Below are 26,136 nucleotides of genomic sequence, written 5' to 3' on the forward strand. Positions count from 1 at the left end.
TGAGCCAAGAATTGTAATTTGGTATAGAAGAGATAATCTGAAGATTGTAGTGGACCTATAGGAAAAGCAGAGGATTTATCCCATCCTGCTTGCAGTCCTGAGACTCATCCTCAGTCCTCCACTACATTCAGTAATGTTTGAAAGAATTGTTCTTAACCCTTAAGATATACAAGGGCATCATGTTTGTAAAGCAAGACACTCTCCTCCGTCGGGCCCCAGCAGATACTACCCACATCACTGTTTAGGCAATATTAATCCCAAAACCAAAAATGTAATATATTGCAGCTTACCAATCCTCAGATGTGGTGGCTGAATTAGGTTTTTTCTTTTATGCCTTTTACGCTCAGTGTTCACCTGGTCATTTGGCCAGTAACACACTTCCTGTATTAGATTGCCTACAATCTGAATAAAGGAGCAGAGGGGCACCTTTGGACAGCAGTATTATTAATATGGGGGAAGGGGAGTGTTAGATGAACTAGCAGATTTAGATACACAAACAAACTGAAGCCAAATTGAGAAAAGGATTTTACATAAATAAAAACTGATCATTGTAAAAACCCCTATCACTGGTAAATGGTTTGTTTCAACACTCTTAACGGATACATTTGCAGGACAACTTGGTCTGTTAAAAAAAGAACAGACTGGCCAAATCACCAGGTGAAACATTACACCATATCAGAAAGAACAAGGACATCAGTTACATGGAATGTTGACTTGAGTCAAAGTGACAGGGTTTCGTACATTGGCACAAAAGGTACAACGTCAATGCTCAGATAATACTGACTAAACAAAAAAAATCTTAAAAGCTTGATAGGGGATACTGGAGCAATCAAGGGTAGTGACCCACCATTTTCAGTGTAGAGCCTCATAATTTTAAAAATATTTCTGGAATCAGAAAATATCTAGGATGAATTCCCAAAACAAAGAGTAAACAGGTAATGGTGCAGAATAAAAGGAAGGAAGAGAGAGTACGGGTTCCCACCTGGGGAAGTGACTGGGGGATATAGAGTGCATACCTAAATTAGCAAAGGTAGGTAAAGGAGAAGGAAAGAGACAAAAAAACAACCATACCACTATCTCAGATTCGTCACATGCACAAACATGCAAGTAATTGCTGCTGTAGGTATCCCCTGATTGGAGACCAATGCGAAAAGACACTAGGGTTGGTCTGAAAGAAGGAGATTAGGCTCTATGACATTTGCTTGTACTTGGAGAAGCATTTGTATTTTTCCCAATAGTACAATTTTTGTTTTGGTGAGAAATCTTGTGTCTGAGGGCCACTGTCATCTCGGATGTCATTCTCTCGTGGGAACTATTGTCTTACTGTTGTTGGGTTTTGGCTTTTCCAGGAACTAGGAATATGAGGCTGGTGCATTTAATAGGTGAATCACAATAGTTTCTTGTGGAAATACAAAGTTTTTTATAAGGAGTCAAGTCTCTGAGAAAATGTTGAGGTTTAGGAAGGGAATGGAAGAATTAAAAAATACACATATGGAGATATACAATTATCACCTCCATTGAAGATAGATTAAATATGAACATGCTATAGATTATTAAGCCAAATATATGTATATGAGGAGGTGATAATTGTTTTGGGGTATCTCCCCATATGTGTATTTTTTAATTCAGGCATATGTCTGATATGTGCCTAATTTTATTATGTTTGAATAAAATACATACAATTTTTATTACGATTTATGTGTGGTCCAATGTGGTGCCTATAAAGTCCGCTTTTTTGGAGGTTTTTTGGTTCTATTTTGTGAACATCAACTATGCAATCTCTGTGCAAGAAATTCCACGTGTCCTGGGACAGGAGAACTCACAGAAGGAAATTAAGCAGCCCAGATTCCCAGTTTTTAGCCCTACCATTTAGTCTGTTTTTCACACTCCAAGTGTTCACACCTATTGGCACCTGTGCTATCTTTAATACAGTTCCAGGGCATTCCCATTGTGAGGTGCCTGGATGATCTGCTATTGAAGGGACAGACAGTGCAAATACTGACAATGTAATGCACACAGCCTAGACTTAAGGCTGATTGGCACCTGAACCTTCAGATGTCAGTGCTGGAACCAACACATCGTTTGGAATGTCTGACATCATAGTCACAGTTTGAAGAGTTTTTCATCCCCAAGAAAAACCTTTTCCACTCTGCTCCCAACTTTGTCCAACTCTGGATCTGAACTAGAGTACTGGGCTTTATTTTAGCTTCCTTTGAGTCCGTTAGTTTGCTCTGTTCCATGTCAGATGCCTACAATGGAAAACTCTATTGTGGTGAGACAGATCAGTTATGTCTCTAGACAAATGACTCGTCCAATACCGAAGACCAGGTTATCTCTGGCCTGGTGACTGAGGAATCAAGCTCTGGAGTTGGAGAATTACTTCCTCCTGCTGTCTTGGATGATCTTAATCAACATTTGGGAGCTCTGAGCAATTTGGTTGTCCTGCAACACTGAACACCCTGACTGGGGTGGTAGTAATCTGATCAGGGCACAGACGGACACTGCCATAGCAGCAGCATTGAGCAATCATCAGGGAGGAACCAGAGGTCCTGCTGTGGAAATAAAGGTAGGAATGGTTGTAGCTTGGGCAGAACTACACATTCCAACCTTGTCCACTGTACACATTCCAAGTGTGGACAGTTGGCGGGCTATCACACCCAGCAGCACCAGGGGAATGGGCCCTACACCCAGGAGTGTTTCAAGGCCTCCAGGTTTAACAACAAATGGGACCAGTTTGTTAACAGCTACACAGATCATCTGGCAGAAGTAGTGGATGCTCTGATGACTGTGGGATCAGTACAGCATGATATATCCCTTTTTTTTTTGCTGAAACTCCATTCTCATCTATTCAGCAGGATCAAAATGGAAGGTATTCCAGTGACCCTCCAAACTGATCTAGGAGGATGTAATCCAACCTGATCAAACTTCTGACAAACACCCAGTGGGCTCTTCCAGATCAACCTGCTGTACCAAGTCAACTTCCTGTCCAGAGACTGGTTTACCATGGTACTTCTCAGTTTCTGGCATTATTAGCATGACTGTTGAAGCCCAGATCTTGAGAGACAGGGATCACTCCAATTCAGTAATTCACATGCTATTGAAAGCTGGGAAGTATACCTTTCACAAGGTCTACCATCACATATGGAAGACTTAATTCATCTGGTGAGAAGAGAGAAAATTTTACCCCAGGAAATACTCTTTGGAGAAATCTTAACTTTTCTGCAATGAGACAATCAAGGGGCAAATCTCAGTCCTTACAGTCTTATTTCAAAGACTGATAACCTTCCATTTCTTGGCAAAGACATTTGTATAGGGCAGTGTTTCTCAACCTTTTTTCGGTCAAGGCACCCTTTAAAATTATGGACAGTCCCGAGGCACCCCTTTAACCTCTTGCCGACCGCGCATAGCCGAATGACGGCTTCACCGCGGCCGGCCAGTTCTGAGTGGACGTCATATGACGTCCTCCCAGAACGCACTCTCCTGCGCGCCCCAGGGGGCGCGCACCCGGCGATCTCCGTGATCGCTGTGTCCTACGGACACAGCTGATCACGTGATCACGTGATGTAGTGAAAGGCCGATCCCACCGTCCAATGACACGCTGATCACAGGGAAATGCAAGTGCCGGTTCTCGGCTGCACTTTCCTCACGCTGTCAGATCGTGAGGAAAGTACTGCCGAGAACCGGCAGTTGTCAGAGCGGGGATCGGCACCGATCATCAGGGCACTGATGATCAGTGCCCTGATGATCGGTGCCCAGCAGTGACACCCGCAAGTTCCGCCCAGCAGTGCGCCCACTAGCCCCGCCCACCTGTGCCCAGCAGTGCCCCCACCTGTGCCCAGCAGTGCCCCCACCTGTGCCCAGCAGTGCACCCACCTGTGCCACTCTGCAGTGCCACCTACCTGTGCCCAGAAGTGCCACCTACATGTGCCCAGCAGTGCCACCCACCTGTGCCCACCCACCTGTGCCCACCAGTGCCACCCACCTGTGCCCACCAGTGCCACCCACCTGTGCCCACCCACCAGTGCTGCCCACCAGTGCCACCCACCAGTGCAGCCCAGCAGTGCTGCCAGTCAGTGCCACCAGTCAGTGCCCAGGGGTTGTGCCAGTCAGTGCCCAGAAGTGATGCCAGTCAGTGCCGTCTATCAGTACCCATCATCAGTGTCACCTATCAGTGCCGCCTATCAGTGCTGCATATCAGTGCCGCCTATCCGTGCCACCTCATTAGTACTGCCTATCAGTGCCCTTTAGTGCTGCCTATCAGTGCCGCCTATCAGTGCCCATCAGTGCCGCCTCATCAACGCAAATCAGTGAAGGAGAAAAAATACCTGTTTGAAAATTTTTATAAAAGAAACAAATAAACTTTTTTTTTTTTTCAAATTTTTTGCACTTTTTTTAATTTATAGCGCAAAAAGTAAAGCGCCCAGTGGCGATTAAATACCACCAAAAGAAAGCTCTATTTGTGAGAAAAAAATGATCAAAATTTCATATGGGTACAATGTTGCATGACCGCGCAATTGTCAATCAAAGTGCGGCAGCGCTGAAAGCTGAAAATTGGCCTGGTAAGGAAGGGGGTATAAGTGCCTGGTAGGCAAGTAGTTAAATTATGGACAGTCCTGAGGCACCCCATTCTAAAATGACACCCTCTAGACTGTCCATAATTTTGAAAGGGCATCCCATTCTAAAATGTGAAAAACTATTCTAATAGTTTTATATATCACAGCAATATACACACATGTAGAACACCCAACATTAGAGGTGATTTATTCTTCCAAAGCAAATACTCTTTTGAATGCTGGTACTGACTAGTATTACAATGTTTCTCTTCTCCCTCAGTTTTTCTCCATCGCTGAGCTAATGTGACCCCAGCACTGGGGAGGGTCAAACTAGGATGCTGTGCAGGCAGCCAACATCCTCCTTATCAACTGATGATGTCATTGGATGTCAGGATGCCGGCGGCTAGAAGGTCATAATGATGCACAATGAAAACCTGTAACTAAAAGTCAGGCTTGTTCCACCCACTGGCTTGTATACAAGTTTTGGGCAATTGTTAGACATTTTGCCAAGGCACCCCTGGAGAAACCTCAAGGCACCCCATGGTGCCTGGGCACCCTGATTGAGAAAGGCTGGTATAGAGTATCTCTTAAAAGCTCTTCCTGTACAACTGCCAATGATTCCGTGGAATTTGAATATGGTTCTCTTGGATCAATAAAGATCGCCTTTTTTACCCTATTCAAGATATTCCCCTTCCTACTCTCACCCACAGGCTTATGTTTCCTTGTTGCCATCACCCCTGTGCCAGGTGTGTGTCTGAGCATGCAGCCTTTTCCTGTTCAGAAAAAAAAAATCCTTATCTGGTCTTAACCAAGGCTAAGGTTTTTTTGACCTGTAACCATAACCAGGTTATTTCATCTCTCTGGCTTCAGTGCATCAAAAGGGTTTGTTCTGTGCAGGTTTACCTTTCTGCCACTGCTTACATTAGAAAACTTGACTTTTTTTTGTCATTCCTGATCGTCTGCATACAAGCTTTCATGTCAAGGTGCAGGCTGTTATGTCTGTAAGTGCTTCTTGGGGCTTTTTGGCATCAATCAACTGTTTCCCAGATTTGCAAGTCTGCCACTTAGTCATCTTTTCACACATTTTCTAACTTGTACCATGTGGATGTTTAGGCCTTATATGATGCCATCTTCAGGTGTAAGGCCCCTCAGGCAGCTCTTTGAGTTACAGGTTGCCTCATATTATTTTCATTATGTGGGCCTATTAGTGTTTACTGTTGCCTTACCCTCAGTTAGACTACTATTGGACAAACTAATTGTCTTAGAATAACGGACTCTTGTGTTCCTTAATGAACGATAAAGAAAACAAGATTTTTGTACTTGCAATGAAATATGTTCCATGGAGTTCATTAAGGGACACCGATCCTAATGCAGGCCATAGAGGAAGAAGAAGAAGATGATGAAGAGGAAGAAGAAGATGATGAAGAGGAAGAAGAAAAAGAAGATGATGATGAAGAGGAAGAAGAAGAAGAAGATGATGATGAAGAGGAAGAAGAAGATGATGAAGAGGAAGAAGAAGATGATGAAGAGGAAGAAGAAGAAGATGATGTAGAAGAAGAAGAGGATGATGAAGAAGACGAAGAGGATGATGAAGAAGAGGAGGAGGATGATGATGATGAAGAGGATGATGATGAAGAAGAAGAAGAGGATGATGATGATGATGAAGAAAAGGAGGATGATGATGAAGAAGAAGAGGATGATGAAGAGGAAGAAGAAGATGATGAAGAGGAAGAAGAAGAAGATGATGAAGAGGAAGAAGAAGATGATGAAGAAGAAGAAGATGAGGAAGAGGAAGAAAAAGAAGATGATGAAGAGGAAGAAGAAGATGATGATGAAGAGGAAGAAGATGATGATGAAGAGGAAGAAGATGAAGAGGAAGAAGAAGAAGAAGATGATGAAGAGGAAGAAGAAGATGATGAAGAGGAAGAAGATGATGAAGAGGAAGATGATGAAGAAGTAGAAGAAGAAGAAGAGGATGATGAAGAAGACGAAGAGGATGATGAAGAAGACGAAGAGGATGATGATGATGAAGAAGAGGATGATGATAAAAAAGAGGATGATGAAGAAGAGGATGATGATGATGAAGAAGAGGATGATGATGATGAAGAAGAAGAGGATGATGATGAAGAAGAAGAAGGATGAAAATAAGAGGAATTCCAGTTCAGCAAAAAGTGTCCCTGCAGAGAGCTCTGCTATTTCTTTGACAGTTCCTTGACATTTATAGTGGTTGCAACAATGTATCCATTTGTTTCCGAATAAAAACATATGTATCCGAAATGGATACAAATAGATACAATGTTGCAACCGCTGTAAATGTCAAAGAACTGTCAAAGAAATAGCAGAGCTCTCTGCAGGGACACTTTTTGCCGGCTGTAGACAGGATGAAAATCGGCCGATTTTTTTTTTACCATTGCTGGTAACGTCGGCCGCTTGAACGACCGATTTTTCGTTTTTTAAAAGAAAAATCGGCCGTTTTTCTCCCCGTCTATGGCCTGCATAAGCCTCTATGCTTGTACTCTATACTTAATACTGTTTTTCTACAGAACTGAAGCCTGGCCAATGGATTTTTGTTTGCCAATGTCCAATTCTTCCTATAGGCAGTATAACACAGTTGTCAGAATAAATGAATCCTGTCTCCCTTAAAATGGAACTGTTATCTCTTCTCCCCTTATTCATAAGTGTAGTCAAAATAAAGTCACAAAGATCAGCAAAAGGGACATGACTTACTAGTAGTGCACTGTGTCCTTTATGCTGCTGGCTCCTGGTTTCCTTGAAAATCTTCCTCCATCTACCCTACCTTACCGCCATAATCTTCTGGTGCCTTGGGGGTTAATAGAACTAAGAGAACTGACATTTGCGCTCTTCAGGAGTGCCCAACAATGTGTGCTCGCTCCACCTAGCTCCTGTATGGACAATGGGTGGATGATTGAAGGGTCCACCCCCACCATTCATAGATCAAGTTTCATTCATAGAAGCTTTTAGTACCAGTTTCTATGAATGGAGGAGCTGGGCAGACAGGGTGGGAATAATTGGACACTCTTGATGTGTGCAAATGACAGCTCTCTCAATTCTGTTCACCTCCACTGCCTTGCAAGATTATATCAGTGGTGGTAGGGGGGAAAGATGGAAGAGTATTTCAAGGAAGCCAGGAGCACAAGGAACACAACACAAAAGTAGGCCACGTCTCTTCTGTTAATTTTTGTGGTTTTTATTTTTACTACACCTAGGCATTAATAAAATCGCCAAATACATCTAATTATTCTTGCTTGCCTCATTTCTTTCAGTCTTCCCATATTCTAATGCTCCCTTCCACCTCCTCAAAACCTGTGCCACAATTTTAAAAGTAGACCTTGCCGGGGCCTCTTTCTTCTTCTGTGTATTCTGTTCTGGCCCACTGATCACAAAATCTCGCACTTGCTATATAAGATTTGGCGCAGTTGTCTTTGGGGGGGGGGGGGGGGAAATAAACCCTTTCATGAAATTTTGCAAGAACTCACATTGTACATACCAGTTCTCCCCTGAGGGCATGGTTCATGTAGGCTTTCCAGGGGACAGCTGGAAGACACTGGCTACATCACTATTGCCAGGGTGTTCAGTTAATTAAAATGTAAGTTCACTAAAGAATCTTTTAGTTTAAATTTGCATGGAATGTGTTGATCAATGGTTTTTAGGTTTGGAGAGGGATCACTTTAATGAACTCCAACAAACAGATTTTACAGTAAATACAAAAATCCTGCATTGTATTACCTCCATGTTAAATAAAATGAATACAGAAAATAGCAACACAGCAGAAGTATTCTTGAGCTGCGCTGGAAATCTCTGAGGATGATGCATCATGAATGCAGTCAACTCAGCACAATGTTACCTCCTGCCCTACCATGAGCTGTGTGCTTGGCTCAGAGTCTGCTGAGATTACAAAGCTAATGTCTGCCGCTCAGTGACTTTGTCATGCACATTGATTTCATATTATACTGTTGTTGTTATCACGTATTCATGAACAAGCTGCATTTTCTTTTAGAGTCCCAGGAGAAGCACTGCTTTCTCTCTGCTCTGAAGATGCTGAATGGGCAACTGTTTGCTTGGCATTGCACAGCCTTATCCAATAACATTTTTTTTTAAATGTCATCTTACATCTATCTTCTTTTAAATAAAGAAACTTATATTAATCATTTACAGCTACTGATTTATGTTCGAAAGGTGACATGACAAAAGATGTCTTATTAAGACACAAACATTTGTTTGTGTCTTTCTTCAGTAATTATTCAGTATTCAGTAAGTCACATTCTGAATACCCAATTCTTAGATTACAGGGGTGTTGAAATTTTTTTTAAAAACTACTTGTCCAGGGACTAAATTGGGGTTTCAATCTACTTGTCCCTTATTACAATCTATTTGTCCAGATAAAAAAAAATTAAATTTGAACCAAAACTGTATTTAAATCTGACGTGCTTTTAGGAATGTCTGGGGGTATTAAAAACAAAAGGAGATGTATGGCGACTTAAACGTTTAACCACTTCTTGTCCAGACATTTTTACCCCCTTCCTGTCCAGGGCAATTTTCAGCTTTCAGCGCTATCACACTTTAAATGACAATTGCGCGGTCATGCAACACTCTACCCATATAAATTTTTTACCATTTTTTTTAGACAGATAAAGCTTTATTTTGGTGGTGTTTATTTACCACTGGGATTTAATTTTTTTTGCTATTTAAATGAAAAAGTCCAGAAATTTTGAAAAAATATTTTTTCTTGTTTTTCTTATAAAATTTAGCAAATAAATAATATTTCATCATAAATATTGGGCAAAATGTATCCCGTTATCTTTTTAGTAAAAAAAAAATAACCCAAATTAGTTTATAACCAAAAATTATTTTTTACATTTTTTTTTACATTTTTTTTTTTTTTTTTATATTATTATTTGTTTTTTTTTGTTTTTTTACATACTGTCACCCTAGCTGTTGTGAATAGCCTTGTACCATGTGACCTTTGTGATCATTCACAGATATCACACGTAGTAAGCAATGATGTCAGAAGTGACATCTTGCTTACTACTCTGCATGTGAGCACTGATTGGCCAATCGGTGATCACATGATCTGGACCTCGCAAAGAGGTCCCGTCCAATGATCGGTGTTCCACTGTGTCCGGAGGGAGCGCGCACAAGCAGGGAGCGGGGAGGCCGTTTATAAACGGCCACCCGACCCTGCACTACCACTGGGAGGTGGTTAATATTTTGAACATTGCGCTGTTTATCTCCTCCTCCCCTCCCTGCCTGTCTCCAGCACTGCACCAGGGGATTAGCAGGGAGGGGGGAGACCTTGCAGTGTAATGAGCACTGATTGGGTGCTTGTCAGGAAAGGGGAGTGTCGGGCTTATCCTTATTACACCCCCCCCCCAAACATTATATATTTTCTAAAAGCAGACACCCTAGAGAATAAAATAGTGGTAATGCTAATTTTTAATGTTGCACGATATTGCCGCAAAAGTTCAGTAAAAAATACAATTAAATTAATTTCAGAGCACAAAAAAACAATAAATTACCCTATTTTTTGGGTAAAATATAAAAGATGAAGTTGCAGCGTGTAAATATATATCCAACATGTCAAACCTTAAATTTACGCACACTTGTGAAATGGTGACGAATTTCAGTACCCTATATTTTCTATAGGCGACACTTTTAATGCCCCTTATAGGTCACTAGTTTAGTGTTACGGAGGAGCTCCTGTGCTAGAATTATTGCTCTCATTCTGGCGTGCACGGCGATATGTAAAGTGTATCGCAATCTACGGTTTCATGCGTAGGCACCCCAGCGTGGGTTTTTATGTTTGTATGTGCATATATGTAGGAGTGGGGCTCACATTTTTTTTTTGAAGGGATGGTATATGCTTGGCTGTAACTTTAACTTTTTACAGTTTGAAAAAACATTTCTTTTTTACTTTTTTTTTTTCATCATATTGGGGACAAAAAGTCCCCTATGTGTTGATTTTTGGTGACAGGTTCTCTTTGAGACATCCGTGGTCTAAAAGACCCCTAATGTCTTTCCGTACTACACGGAATGTAATGCACTGCATTACATTCTTTCCCGGCCTTGATGGGACTCGGAAGTGACATCATAACATCACTTCTGGGTCAGGACAAGAAGGGGAGAGGAGTGGACGTGTCAGCTCTCCTCCCTCCCCTCTAGCCAACAGCAATGAACCAGTCTTGGGCCTGCAGATGGGCAAGCGGAGCCCAGGATACAGTGGGTGGGGGGAGATTCACATGGGGGGGCAGAGGCTGGCACTGTGGGCTGCGTGAAAGCAATCAGGAGGCAGCGCTGTTGCCTGAATGCTTTCACTTAACAAGTGAGCCCTTCTGCCCTCCCGCAGCAGGGCTAAGGGTTAAAAAAAAACTACCCTTTTCACTGGCGCATTAATGATTCTTTATTGACCACTCAGGTTACCTGCCAACAAATAGAATTTTTCTTATGCACATACTTTCCGGAAAACTCAGTATCTGTCTCTTCAGCAGTGCCCCTGTGGGAGGCACATGAAGCCATGGTGCGGGGTCATGTTATTATACAGCTGGCGGTGGTTCGGAAGCGGGAGCGCCGACGTTTGGAGCTTCATTCTCTACTGGCCTCTGCGGATGCTTGTTGTAAGTCATTTCCATCCGCAGCCCATAAATGCGCGCGAGACACTCTGGTGGCAGAGTTGGACCTACTTGCCTCTTCGGAGGCGAAACGGGCCCTGCGTTGGACTAAACACAAATTTTATTCCTGTGCTAATAAGCTGGGTCCGATGCTGGCCAGGAAACTCAATTCTGTGGGGAAACCCCATAAATCGATCCGATTGTGACTTCCCGTGGGTGACTGTACTTTCAATCCCCAGCAGATTGTCTCCTGTTTAGCAGACTTCCTTTTGCGCCTTTACGCTAAACCAGATCCTTTCCCTGTAGTCAGGCAGAGGAATTCTTCCAAGATCTCCGACTTCCTGGTTTATCCGTATTTCTGAGATTGTGGATTTGGGTTTTTCATGAGCTGTAAGCCATAATCATCACAATTAGGACAAATCACGGCTTGAACTATCTTGCTTTGCATGTAGTGAGTCTATCTCATATATTAGTTTCACCTTTTAAGTTGCATTACTGAAATAAATGAACTTTTGCACGATATTCTAAGTTTTCGAGTTTCACCTGTATTCTTTCTTGGATTCAAGCCTTGTATTCTTTCCCTTCGGCTTCCGTTAAGTACACTGGGTATTTCTCAGATCCCTTTCCTATTTGGCGAGGGACGAGACAGGGCTGCTCCCTGTCCCCGGAACTCTTTGTCCTGGTGCTTGAGCCGCTGGCTTTGGCGCTCTAGACCGATTGTAATGTATCAGGGGTTCCATACACTGAACTGGAGTTCAAGTTGAACCTTTTTGCGGACGATGCCCTCTTAACTCTCACTAATCCCCTGATGACGCTTCCAAATTTGCAACAGGTTCTTGGGCATTTCTCCTTGATTTCGGGTCTCCGTGTTAATTTGGATAAGACTGTCGCTCTCAATATTACTTTGGCCTCAGATTTGGTTTCACGCCTACAGTCCCATTTCCCTTACAAATTGGCTTTCTCTTCCCTTGAATACCTAGGCATTTGCTTGACCCCCACCTATGACTCATTGTTGCTGCAAATTATTATCCATTGCTTCTCTCGGTGTCCTCTCTTATGCATTTTTTGCAATTTCCGCACCTGTCTTGGATGGGACGGGTTTATTCAGTGAAAATGACCATCTTGCTGAAATTGTTATACTATTTTCGCACCCTCCCAGTGCGTGTTCCTCCTCATTTTCTTCAGTTGATTCAGGGGAAGATTATGCGTTTTATCTGGGCCGATAAGCGCCCAAGAGTCTCCAGAACTACACTTTTTGTGCATAGATTCCAGGGTGGTCTTCGGGTGCCTAATGTAACTAAGTATTATCAAGCGAGCCAGATTGCCCCACTGTCTATGTTGCACGTTTCCTCAGACGCTCCTCTCTGGGTCCTGCTGGAACTACCTAATTGTGCCCCTATTGCAACATTGACGCTTCTATGGTTTCCCCCTGCTCTGCGCCCTATGGCACTGAGTCTGATTTTGCTCCATGGCTTACAAGTGTGGGGCTCAGTACGTTACTCCAGTGGCCCAATGTCACCTTTCTTGCCTTTGCTCCCAATTACTAACAACCCTCTCTTCCCACTGGGTTTAGATCAACCAAGGGCGTTTTCTTGGTAGGTGACCAATGGTTTTTTCGCAGGTGTGAAACTTTTTGACTTTTCGGTCCTTCCCTATCTGGAATTCGCTTCGGGAGTCACGGGATGTCTCTCCGGCGGAATTTTTTTGGTACCTTCAATTGCGGCATTGGCTGATCTCACTGCGGGGCACTTCTGCTTTTCCGTACCAGAAATCTGCCTTTGAACTGCTTTGCCAGCAGCGTCCGGGCGCCCCGGGTCTTATTTCCCTTCTTTATGCAGCTTTGAACAGACGCACGATGCATACTTCTCTTTCATCTGTTGTTCAGTGGGAGCGTAACCTGGGGGCAGTCGTGGATCTTGAGGACTGAAATAGGGCCTGGTCGCTTATAGCTAAATGTTCATTTAATACGACCACGCTGGAGGCGGCATACAAAGTATTGTTTTTTTGGTATTGGGTTCCGGCTCGTTTGGCCCAGGCAAACCTTGCCTGCAGTGATCAATGCTTTCGGGGTTGTGGCCATCGTGGTGATGTATTGCATATCTGGTTGTCATGCCTGAGACTGTTTTGTTTTTGGTCTTGTGTGTTTGTCCTCCTTTTCACCTTGTTCGATCTATCTCCGTACTCCGGGATGCTTGGTATGCTTTGCTTCATTGTCCCATACCGGGCCTTTTGGCTCATCAGCAGAAGTTGGCTTCCTATTTGTTTTTTTCGGCCACTAGAACAATTGCGCAGGCCTGGAAGAGCCTGTTTGTCCCTCTTCAGGGGGTGCGGGACCGTATGACCACTATGATGCTCAATGAACAGATGTCGAGTATCTGCAACAACTCCCAACGTAAATTCTTGAAAATATGGGAGCCGTGGTTGCAATATGCCTTTTCCACGCTCTCCCCGGCTAGTCTGGGGATGTGATGTTGTTCAGTATTGGAGTTCTTGGATCCCTGCTCTTGGTTTTGTTATCTTTTTTCTTTTGTACTCCTTCTTCCTTTTCTTTTTTTTTTGTTTGTTTTTGATGTGGCAGTGGATAGCTGCCTTTAGTTTGAGTTACTATCAGTGTTATACTAATGTTTTGTCATTTAAGTGCCATTGATAGCCCCTACATGGGTGCACCTTTTGCTCTGTTGGTGTTAGAGCACTGTTTTTTCTAATTTTTTTATGTGCAATTGATAGCCCCTGCATGGGCATGATTTGTTGCTACTGTGTTAAACTGTTTAAAATTTATAAAAAACATTGAAATACAAAAGTGCTCAATTATGAGACTTTAGCCACCTCAATACAGGGTACTTTTACCCTCTTCCTGCCCAGACCAATTTTCAGCTTTCAGTGCTCTCACACTTTGAATGATAATTACTCATGCAACACTGTACCCAAATTAAATTTTTGTCCTTTTTTCACACAAATAGAACTTTTCGTGGTATTTAATTAGCACTGGGTTTTTTATTTTTTGCGCTATAAATAAAAAAAAAAAAAGTTTGAAAAAAAAAACCTATTTTTTTTTCGTTTCTGTTATAAAATTTTGCAAATAAGTAATTTTTCTTCATAAATTGCTTTCTTCATAAATTGCTTTAGTAAAAATAATCCCAATCGGTGTGTATTATTTGGTCTGTGTGGAAGTTATAGAGTCTACAAGCTATGGTACCAATCATTGAAAATTGAACACATCTGATCAAACTTGATGTACTGACGGCCTATCTCATTTCTTGAGACACCAACAAGCCACGACAGTACAAATACCCCCCAAATGACCCCTTTTTAGAATGTAGACATGCCAAGGTATTTAGTAAGATGCATGGTGAGTTTTTTTGAACCTGTAATTTTTTTTCATACAATTCTTTGGAAAATGAAGAAAGTAAATACAATTTGTTTTTTTTTCACACACAATTGTTATATTAACAGGTTATTCCTCTCATACAGCATATGCATACTTGCAGATTCACCATAAAACACATTCTTCTGCTCCTCCTGAGTATGGGGATACCACATGTGTAAGACTTTTCCACAGCCTGGCCACATACAGAGGCCCAACATCTAAGTAGGACCTACAGGCGTTCTGGAGGCATAAATTACACATCTCATTTCTTGACTATCTGTCACATTTTTAAGGCCCTGGAGCACTAGGACAATAGAATTATTCACAAAATGACCTAATTTTTGAAAGAAAACACCCCAATGTATATTTTATGAGGCACAATGAGTCTTTTGAACATGTCATTTTTTTCAGAAAAATGTGTAAAGAAAATGAAAATGTATTTTTTTTGTACACGAAGTTGACCATTTATAAGATCTTTCTAACATGTAACATGTACATACCAAAAATTACACCACAAAATACATTCTGCTGCTATCTTCTGGGAGTGCTGCGCTGCTTGTACTCACCACTGTGCTACTGGTGGATGCCTGCTCCTCCTCAGATCTCCTAAACCTCTTTGTTTGGACTCTCTCCTCCTCAGAATCCGTTGCTGACCCACTAATTTCAACTGGCTCATACTCAGAATCTGAGTCTGACAGAGAGAGTTCCCCGCTACTCTCTTCTGTCATTCTCAGTATCTAAAAAGCCTCCTTGCTGGAGTATAATTTTTTAGACATGTTTATGCTGCACTGCTGATGTTGATTTTGATGTTCACTGGTACAGATGTGGATTTGACAATGATACAGAGTGACAGATGTTAGTCACTGGTACTGATGTAGAATTTACACTAGTACTGTGTGACAAATGTTGAGCACTGGTAAACTGTGATAGATGCGGATTTGACACTGCTAGGCCATGATAGATGTGGATCACTGGTACAGATATGAATTTTACACTGGTACACTGTGACAGATGTGGATCACTGGTACTGATGTTAAATTTACACTGGTACGTCGTGACAGATGTGGATCACTGGTACAGGTATGGATAACCACTGGTACATTGCAACAGATATTGATCACCAGTACAGATGTGGAATTTACACTGGTATAGATGTGGATTTTACGCTGGTATGCCATGACAGATGGTGGATCACTGGTACAGATGTGGATTTTATGCTGGTACACCATGACAGATGGGGATCACTGGTACAGATGTTAATTTTACACTGGTACACCATGACAGATGTGGATCACTGTTACAGATGTGGATTTTAGCTGGTATGCCATGACAGATGTGGATTTTATGCTGGTATGCCATGACAGATGTGGATTTTATGCTGGTATGCTGTGACAGATGTGGATCACTGGTATAGATGTGGATTTTATGCTGGTATGCCATGACAGATGTGGATCACTGGTACAGATGTGGATTTTATGCTGGTACGCTGTGACAGATGTGGATCACTGGTATAGATGTGGATTTTATGCTGGTATGCTGTGACAGAGGTGGATTTTATGCTGGTACGCTGTGACAGATGTGGATCACTGGTACGTCGTGACAGATTTGGATCACTGGTGCAGATGTGGAATTTATACTGGTATGCCGTGACAGATGTGGATCACTGGTACAGATGTGGATGACCACTGGTACGCCATGACAGATGTGGACCACTGGTACGCCATGACAGATGTGGATCACTGGTACAGATGTGGATGGCCACTGGTACGCCATGACAGATGTGGATCACTGGCACGCCGTGACAGATGCAGATGACCACTGGTACACCGTGACAGATGCGGATCACTGGTACTGTGTGACAGATGCGGATCACTGGTGCATTGACAGCTGTGTGGGGGACACTATGGGGTGATGTGTGTGTGTTTTTCACAGATCAGCTCTGCTTCTCCTCACTAGCAGGCTCAGTGTGAGGAGAGGCGGAGCCGATCAACAGGCTGGTGGCTTTGTAGACATCACGGACACAGCCATCATGTGATCAGAAGGGCCAATCAGAGAGCCGTCCAGGGACCACAGTTCAGACGTTCAGGAATGTCCACTCAGAACGGCAAAGATCCCACCTGGCCGTTTATGTGCAGTGGGAAGGTGCTCTCAAATATGATGTCAAATACTTTTAAATTTTAAATTGTTTATTTGTTACAAATTTAAAAAAAAATGGGCAGCTCATTCACAGTACACCATCAGTCTCCAAGCGAGGTTTTAACTGATTATTGGAGTAGTCATCTACTCTATTTTAACTGAATAAACTTCTCTTCAGCAGTAGATCTTTAGTCCATCTGTACCTCCTGTATCTTTATTAGACTCCACTGCCTGACATTACAATTGAAGTTACTATTTGTTCTCTTTAGTAAGAGATTATTGAATCTCAAGTTGCAGCGGTTGTGTTGTCCTGGGGAAGCCCTGACTGGGCAAAACATGTTGGGACTATCTATCAACGCACCACCGCAAAAAATGAAGACAAGAAGACCATATTTACTCACAATATTGGTTTTTAATCTATAATGTTTTTAATTTGTAACATATAAACAATTCTTACATTTTAACAGTATTTTACATCATATTTGTGTGCACCTTTAAAGTCCCATAAATATGCAATTTTGAAAAAGAATTCTTTCATTTGGGGATGCGGTGCATGAAAAACTCCATATCAATAGTCCAGATTATTATTAGAAAGCCATGTGCTGACAGAAGGAGACAGTAGATCAAGCAGAGTTGATAACAGTATAGGAGATTTACTGAAATTGGAGAGTGCAAAAGTTGGTGCAGCTCTGCCTCGAAACCAATCAGCTTTCAAGTTTTATTGTCAAAGCTTAATTGAACAAGCTGAAGTTAGAAGCTGATTGGCTACCATGTACAGCTGCACCAAATTCTGAGTGCTCCAGTTTTAGTAAATCAACCCCAGTGTGTTACTGCTCCATTGTTTTCCAATAAACAGGCTAAAGATGTGCTCTTGACTAAGTTGAGTTGCTTCTGTCCCAGGGTCAAAGGGCCTTGTTATGCTTTTGATAGGGTTGTTGGCATTACAAAGAGTAGGTACACAGAAATAGAGTTTTTGGCAGGGTAAACAGTTCCTATATTGTATATGTACTGTATTTCAGCTGTGTGTATAGCTGCTTGTCCGGAGTTTTATATTGTTGAATGACTATAACATTTGTGGACTTGTGGATTTTGTTGTAGAAATCCTATTCTGGGGAGAACACAGCCAGTGTCATTGCCCGCTCATGTGCTGCCACAGCCCTCTCTCTGCTGGTCCCAGTGCTTGTTGTATCTTTTAAGGAGAAGGTGGAGGAAATTCTTAGCATCCTGACTGCCAGATTACCTGGAAGGCCAGAAGCAGATGAGTCGCAGTCTCTCCAAGTTCACATGGGATTGGCACTGGGAATGTACATCTCTCGTTTATGTGAAGAGAAAGTCAGGTATATTATTTCTATGCTCGTTTTCTACTACTACACTACCTTTGCACAGTGAACACTGACTTTTGGGGTTTTGTGAAGAAGAAAGAATGGGTGTCAGGTATAGTATTCTATACCTGTAGTATCACAGCCATGATAATGCAAAGTAAGCCAGTTAGTAAGCCATAAATATCTTTGTGTAGTATTTGTATGTTATTACATACAACATAAAATCATACACAGATTTTTATTTTAATAAATTGATTCAACAAAATGTTCCAACTGAATCTGGTAAAATTTTAGTTTCAATAATGAGATTTAACAGCTAATACCGGTCATAGATGGTTGGAACCCTGGCTGGTCCAGCAGGGAGCAGTCGAGATTTGAACCATCTATGGGCAGGCTCTACCCAATTTTGTCAATTGTTGTATAACTTGTATACAAACAGCTTGTCTGATTCTTCATGCAAATATTGCTAGCGGTTATAGCCGCTGGCAATAATCACTGTCTTCTCCTGACAGGGAAAGCCCCCCCCCCCCCCCACCAGGAGAATACAATAGCTTTGCGGGAGGGATTCCCCCATCAACACTGACTGTTGATGGGGTATCGAACGATTTTCTTTCCTGCACCCTGTGGTTGCAGGATGGAAAATTGCATCATCAATGGCTGGCTTAATATAAATTAAAAATTGAACTGCGTAGCTTGGAAATTATTCTTTGCAATGATATGTTATCATTACACTGAAAGTAGATACCAGGTGCTGATTAAAAAAAAAATATTTGCTACCATTCAAAGGCACAAACCGTAGTAAAAAGTGAACAGTCACCATAGATTCATACATGTCTTATAAAAACATTAAAATTGTGTTAGTATCATTAGGTTACATATCATTAGAGCAAATCAGTTTTGTTGAATCTTCTTATGTGTTTCTGTTAATGGTCATCGAGATATTATGTGCTTCTGTTTGTTTTTTGCAGTGACACTTCTGGTCAGCAAATGAACTTAATAATCATGAAATCTTTGGATGCTTTGGAAAGCTGCTGTTTTGATGCCAGCCTGGACTATAAGTACGTATTGTGTTCATTAGATTCATTAGATTTATTTCACTGATTGTAAAGTATCGGATATAATGCACTGACCAACGGAGTATTGGTTTTATGTTGACAGACAACATGGAAACATTATTATTTATATGAATTGCATATTATAATCAAAGTAAAACAGAAGTGTGAACTGTTCAAAGATGATACATGTGCACAAACGTTGATATTATTAGCATTTGATAATGGGCACAATAAGGTTCCAGATGCTACTTGTATGTTAACTGTCCTCTGTTTTATGGCACTGCCACAAAGGGTCCTGTGCAAATACCTTGAAATTAAAAATTTGCATCATTAAAAGCAGCTCTTCCCCTCAGACAGTGCTAAGGCCTTGCTATTGGTTTCTTGCACACTGATCACCGTCACTTTTGGGAGGCAAGACCAAGTACCCCCATACTCACCTCATTCCCCGTTTTACCTGCACTGTCAAAGTCCTCTTCTAGTGCCTACTATTTGATGTCAGAAGGGAGCAGTTTAGAAGTCTTGAGCAGTACACAGGTCCATTTTACATGATTTGAAAGCATCAATTAGCATATTTAATAGCTTTTAACTATAATTGTAGTGTTATAAATGTGACTTGTACTTTAGAATTTCAAATATAGATATTGCGATATTTTTTATTCTCTACTGGTTTACCAAGATTATTAGGTCTCTAAATTTTGTAAAGTGCTGTAAAACTGTTAGCACTATATAAATCCTGTACAATAATAATAATAATTGTATATCACCTGAATGTTCTTTAATTATTATTTAAGGCAGACAGTGTGAATGGACTGTGCTGAATGTTTTCCCTGACAGAAGTGGAAGTATAATTTTAGAATGCATGTGTATACATTTCTGATGTTTGTTATAAATATGTGCTGAATGTGTTCCAAGACCATTAGCCCATGACAATTCAGGGATAATAAAGGAAATAGTCTCAGATTTTTTCTAAATAAGTTAGTTGACATACATATATTTGAGAATATTTCATCTCTCCAAGAGCTTTCTGTTGGTGTAGTCAGTGTAGTTATCGACTGTTGGTTTCAGTAATGATACAGTTTGGAAGATCCTTTACAGTGCCTTGAAAAAGTATTCATACCCCTTGAAATTTTCCACATTTTGTCATGTTACACTCAAAAACATAAATGTATTTTATTGGGATTTTATGTGATAGACCAACACAAAGTGGAACATAATTGTGAAGTGGAAGTAAAATGATAAATGGTTTTCAAAATTTTTTGCAAAATAAATAAATTTTTTACAAATAAATATCTGAAAAGTGCGGCATGCAAGTATTCATACCCCTTGAAATTTTCCACATTTTGTCACATTTCAACTAAAAATGTAAATGTATTTTATTGGGATTTTATGAGAGAGACCAACACAAAGTGGAACATAATTGTGAAATGGAAGGAAAATGAGAAATATTTTTCAAAATGTTTTACAAATATCTGAAAAGTGTAGTGTACATTTGTATTCAGCCCTCTTTACTCTGATACTTCTAACTAAAATCTAGTGGAACCAATTGCCTTCAGAAGTCACCTGATTAGTAAATAGAGTCTACCTGTGTGTAATTTTAATCTCATTATACATACAGCTGTACTGTAAATACCTCAGAGGTTTGTAAGAGGACATTAATGAACAAACAGCATCATGAAGGCCAAGGGACATAGCAGACAGGTCAGAGATAAAATTTGGTTTTCTACATTTTTTACAAATATCTAAAAAGTGTGTTGTGCATTTGTATTCAGTCAGTACTCTGTAGATCCACCTCTCGCTGCATTTACAGCTGTAAGTCTTTTTGGGTATGTCTCTACCAGCTCTGCACATCTTTGAGTTACATTTTTTCCCATTCTTCTTTGCAAAATAGCTCAAGTTCTGTCAGATTGTATGGAGAGAGTCTGTGAACAGCAATTTTCAAATCTTGCCACAGATTTTCAATTGGATTTACGTCTGGATTTTGACTGGGCCATTCTAACACATGAATATGCTTTGATCTAAACCATTCCATTGTAGCTCTAGCTGTATGTTGTCCTGCTGGAAGGTTAAGCTCCACCCCATTCTTAAGTCTTTTGCTGACTCTAAACAGGTTTTCTTCTAAGATTGCCCTGTATTTGGCTCCATCCATTTTCCCTGTCCCTGCCGAAGAAAAGCATCCCCACAACATGATGCTGCCACCACCATGTTTCACGGTGGGTATGGTGTGTTCAGGGTGATGTGCAGTGTTAATTTTCCGCCACACATACCGTTTTGCTTTTAGGCCAAAAAGTGTGATTTTGGTCTCATCTCTCCAGAGCACCTTCTTCCACATGTTTGCTGTGTCCCTCCCATGGCTTCTTGCAAACTGGACTTCTAATGGCTTTCTTTTAACAATGGCTTTCTTCTTGCCACTCTTCCATAGAGGTCAGATTTGTGGAGTGCACGACTAACAGTTGTCCTGTAGACAGATTGTCCCACCTGAGATGTGGATCTCTGCTGCTCCTCCAGAGTTACCAAGGGCCTCTTGGCTACTTCTTTGAGTAATGTTCTCCTTGCCCAGTCTGTCAGGTTATGTGGACAGCCATGTCTTGGTAGGTTTGCAGTTGTGCTATACTCTTTCCATTTTCATATGATGGATTGAACAGTGCTCTATGGGATGTTCAAAGCTTGACATTTGTTTAAAACTTAACCCTGCTTTAAACTTCTCCACAACTTTATCCCTGACCTGTATGGTGTGTTCCTTGGCCTTCATGATGCTATTTGTTCACTAATGTTCTCTAACAAACTTCTGAGAGCTTCACAGAACAGCTGTTTTTATACTGAGATTAAATTACAGACAGGTGGACTCTATTTACTAATTATGTGGCTTTTGAAGGCAGTTGGTTTCACTAGATTTTATTTAGGGATATGAGAGTAAAGAGGACTGAATACAAATGCACGCCACACTTTTCAGATATTTATTTGTAAAATAATTTTGAAAACCATTTATCATTTTCCTTCCACTTCACAATTATATACCACTTTGTGTTGGTGTATCACATAAAATCCCAATAAAAAACAATTACGTTTTTGGTTGTAACATGACAAAATGTGGAAACGTTCAAGGGATATTAGTACCTTTTCAAGGCTCTGTATATTGGTTTTTGCTTTATTAGAGGACATAATGTTTTCTTGTAAATGTATACATCTCTTTTGCTGCCAATTTTTCACCATTCTTTCTCTATTAGGCTCGACTGTACTGCCCTCTTCTGGTCATTTCTTAAATGGCTGCATTAAATTAGTTTCTTTGTTCACTGCCTGGTTTCCTATATAACCACTCTTTCTGTATTTCTGTAGTAATTATATATGCTTCGCACATGGCTTCATCTCTTGTTCAATTTAAATTAAATAAATAAATATATCTATATACATACATACATACACACACACACACACTATATTGCCAGAAGTATTGGGACACCCCTCCAAATCATTGGATTCAGGTGTTCCAATCACCTGCATGGCCACAGGGATATAAAATCAAACACCTAGGCATGCAGACTACTTCTACAAACATTTGTGAAAGAATGGGTCGCTCTCAGGAGATCTGTGAATTCAGGTGTGGTACCATGATAGGTTGTCACCTGTGCAATAAGTCCATCCATTAAATTTCTTTGATACTGAATGTTACACGGTCAACTGTTAGTGGTATTATAACAACTCAGCCATGAAGTGGTAGGCTGCCCAAAATGACAGAGTGGAGTCAGCACATGCCGAAGCGCACAGTGCACAGAAGTCATCAACTGCCTGCAGAGTCAATAGCTAAAGACTCCCAAACTTCGTGTGGACTTCAGATTAGCACAACAGTGTGTAGAGAGCTTCAGAAATGGGTTTCCATGGCTGAGCAGTTGCATCCAAGCCTTACATCACCAAGTGCAATGCAAAGTGTCGGATATAGTGGTGTAAAGCCACAGGACTCTAGAACAGTGGATACATGTTCTCTGGAGTGACAAGTTTATGTGCGTGTAAAGTTTAAATATATATCTCAAAAAAATTAAAGGAACACTTTGAAAACACATCAGATCTCATGCTGGATATCTATACTGATATGGACTGGGTAATGTGTTAGGAATGCAAGGATGCCCCATCGTTTGACCGAAATGAAAATTTCCAACCTATAGAGGACTGAATTCAAAGACACCCTGCAAATCAAAGTGAGAAAATGATGCAGCAGGCTAGTCCATTTTGTTGAAAATTTCTTTCAGAAACTCAAAATGGTACTCAGTAGTTTGTGTGCTTGTATGCATGCCTGACAATGTCGGGGCGTGCTCCTAATGAGACAACAGATGGTGTCCTGGGGTATTTCCTACCAGATGAAAAGCACATGGCGCCACTGACAGACCTGCCAATTCTTGTGCCAGACAGTGGGCACAGGGCCCAATAGAGGATGTGGGGCCCTCAGGCCACCCTCATGAAGTCTGTTTCTGATTGGTCAGAGACATTCACACCAGGGGCCTGCTGGTGATCATTTTGTAGGGCTCTGGCAGTGCTCATCCTGTTCCTCCTTGCACAATGGAGCAGATACCGATCCTGCTGATGGGTTAAGGACCTTCTACGGCCCTATCCAGCTCTTCTAGAGCGACTGCCTATCTCCTCCATGCTCTTGAGACTGTGCTGGGAGACACAGGAAACCTGGCAATGGCACGTATTGATGTGCCATCCTGGAGGAGTTGGACTGGCTGTGCAACCTCTGTAGGGTTCAGGTATCACCTCATGCTACCAATAGTGACACTGACCCCAGCCAAATGCAAAACTAGTGAAAAACAGTAAAAAAAGATGAGTAGGGAAAAAAATGTCAGTGACCTCCACCTGTAAAACCATTCCTATTTGGGGATCATCTCATTATTGCCCATCTAATTCACCTGTTGTTAATTTCCTGAACACCAAAGCAGCTGAAACTGATTAACAACCCCCTCTGCTACTTAACTGACCAGATCAATATCCCAGGAGTTTAATTGACTTGATGCTATAATCTAATTAAAAAGCATTCCTTTAATTTTTTGGAGCAGTGTATATACACATACACAGTACTGTGCAAACATTTTAGACCGGTGTGATGAAATGCTGTAAAGTAAGAATTCTTTCAAAAATATATATTTGAATTGTTTATATTTATCAATTAAGAAAAGTAAACAGAAGAATAATTTAAATCAAATCAATATTTGGTGTAACTACTCTTTGGCTTCAAACCAGCATCAACACTTGCATAGTTTGTACACTTGCACAAAGTAAGGGATTGTGTAAGATTACAGTCAGGCGTATGATTAACCAATTATACCAAGCTAATGGTTAGTGTTAATGATCATCAGTTGTATATGTAGGTTGAAACATGGTCATTAACTGAAACAGAAACAGCTGTGTAGTTGGTTTAAAACTGGGTGAGGAATAGCCAAACTCTGCTACTAAGGTGAGGTTGTGGAAGACCGTTTCATGTCACAGATTATACACTATGGCAAGACTGAGCACAGCAACAGGACACAAGGTAGTTATACTGCATCAGCAAGCTCTCCGAGGCATTTTAAAGCAGATTGGGGTTTCAAGGGGTGCCGTTAAAGCTCTTTTGAAGAAGCAAAAAGGAACCGACAGCACTGAGGACTTAAATTTATTCTGCAGCAGGACAATGACCCCAGACATACGTCCAATGTTACGAAGAACTACAATCAGGTCCATAAATATTGGGACATTGACACAATTCTAACATTTTTGGCTCTATACACCACCACAATGGATTTGAAATGAAACGAACAATATGTGCTTTAACTGCAGACTGTCAGCTTTAATTTGAGGGTATTTACATCCAAATCAGGTGAACGGTGTAGGAATTACAACAGTTTGCATAAGTGCCTCCCACTTGTTAAGGGACCAAAAGTAATGGGACAATTGGCTTCTCAGCTGTTCCATGGGCAGGTGTGTGTTAGTGTCAGGAATGGACTTGCCAATAGTGGTGGGACTCACCTGCCTTGTGGGCTGCAGTACCAGGGCTGGCCAGCGGGTGCTCTCAACAACCAGAGGTTCACTTCGGCAATTAGCCATCACCTGGGGCTGATTGCAGGTGGTGTATTTAAGGGATGGCCAGACCTGCAGTCTGTGCCTTGGTGTGTTTTTCCATGGGCCCCTGTATCTTGTAACCTGCATTCCTGTTTCTGCCTGACTTGTTGCCGACCCTGCCTGATCCTGACCTCTGCTGACTTCTCCTGTTTGATCCCTGGCTTGTGACCCTGACCATTCTCTGCCTGACCCTCTGTACCTACCTGTCCGTTAGTTGCTGTACCCGGCTCGTGACCTGACTACTCTCCGCCTGCTCCTCCTGTACCTACCTGCCCGATAGTTATCGACCCGGCCTGCCTGACTACGTTGTGCTCTATATGTGTATGTACCTGTGTATCTATATCAGTTTAGGTTTGGGTTTGTTTCACCTTGTTGTATGTATTTGTGTTAGCTTGGGGTTTGGTGCACTGCGTTTATGTTTGTATTGTTAGTCTTAATAAATTGTCTTATTTATACCATATCTGAAGCTTGCGGTTCCCTGTGTCAGTCCACACACTTCTGGTCACACCCGCATCCCTGACAGTTAGTCCCTCATTATCCCAATTACAATGAGCAGATAAAAGGTCCAGAGTTCATTTCAAGTGTGCTATTTGCATTTGGAATCTGTTGCTGTCAACTCTCAAGATGAGATCCAAAGAGCTGTCACTATCAGTGAAGCAAGCCATCATTAGGCTGAAAAAAACAAAACAAACCCATCAGAGAGATAGCAAAAATATTAGGCGTGGCCAAAACAACTGTTTGGAACATTCTTAAAAAGAAGGAACGCATCGGTGAGCTCAGCAACACCAAAAGACCCGGAAGACCATGGAAAACAACTGTGGTGGATGACCGAAGAATTCTTTCCCTGGTGAAGAAAACACCCTTCACAACAGTTGGCCAGATCAAGAACACTCTCCAGGAGGTAGGTGTATGTGTGTCAAAGTCAACAATCAAGAGATGACTTCACCAGAGTGAATACAGAGGGTTCACCACAAGATGTAAACCATTGGTGAG

The 26,136-nt window shown here is 41.5% G+C and overlaps 1 protein-coding gene across 1 annotated transcript in view; it reads left to right on the forward strand.

Annotated features, from left to right (window-relative positions):
* FOCAD (focadhesin) overlaps positions 1-26,136 on the forward strand; it is a gene marked incomplete at its 3' end in the record, with an annotated part of 239,052 nt that overhangs the window by 200,519 nt on the left and 12,397 nt on the right. The window contains exons 27-28 of the mRNA XM_089662672.1: positions 17,781-18,019; positions 18,973-19,062. Of these exons, the coding sequence (XP_089518798.1) occupies positions 17,781-18,019; positions 18,973-19,062 (329 nt within the window). The remainder of the gene's footprint in view (positions 1-17,780; positions 18,020-18,972; positions 19,063-26,136) is intronic.

Source organism: Staurois parvus, unplaced genomic scaffold (genome assembly GCF_062004578.1).
Source record: "Staurois parvus isolate SC_StPar_1 unplaced genomic scaffold, SC_StPar_1.0 ptg001518l, whole genome shotgun sequence".
Classification (NCBI taxonomy): Eukaryota; Metazoa; Chordata; class Amphibia; order Anura; family Ranidae; genus Staurois; species Staurois parvus.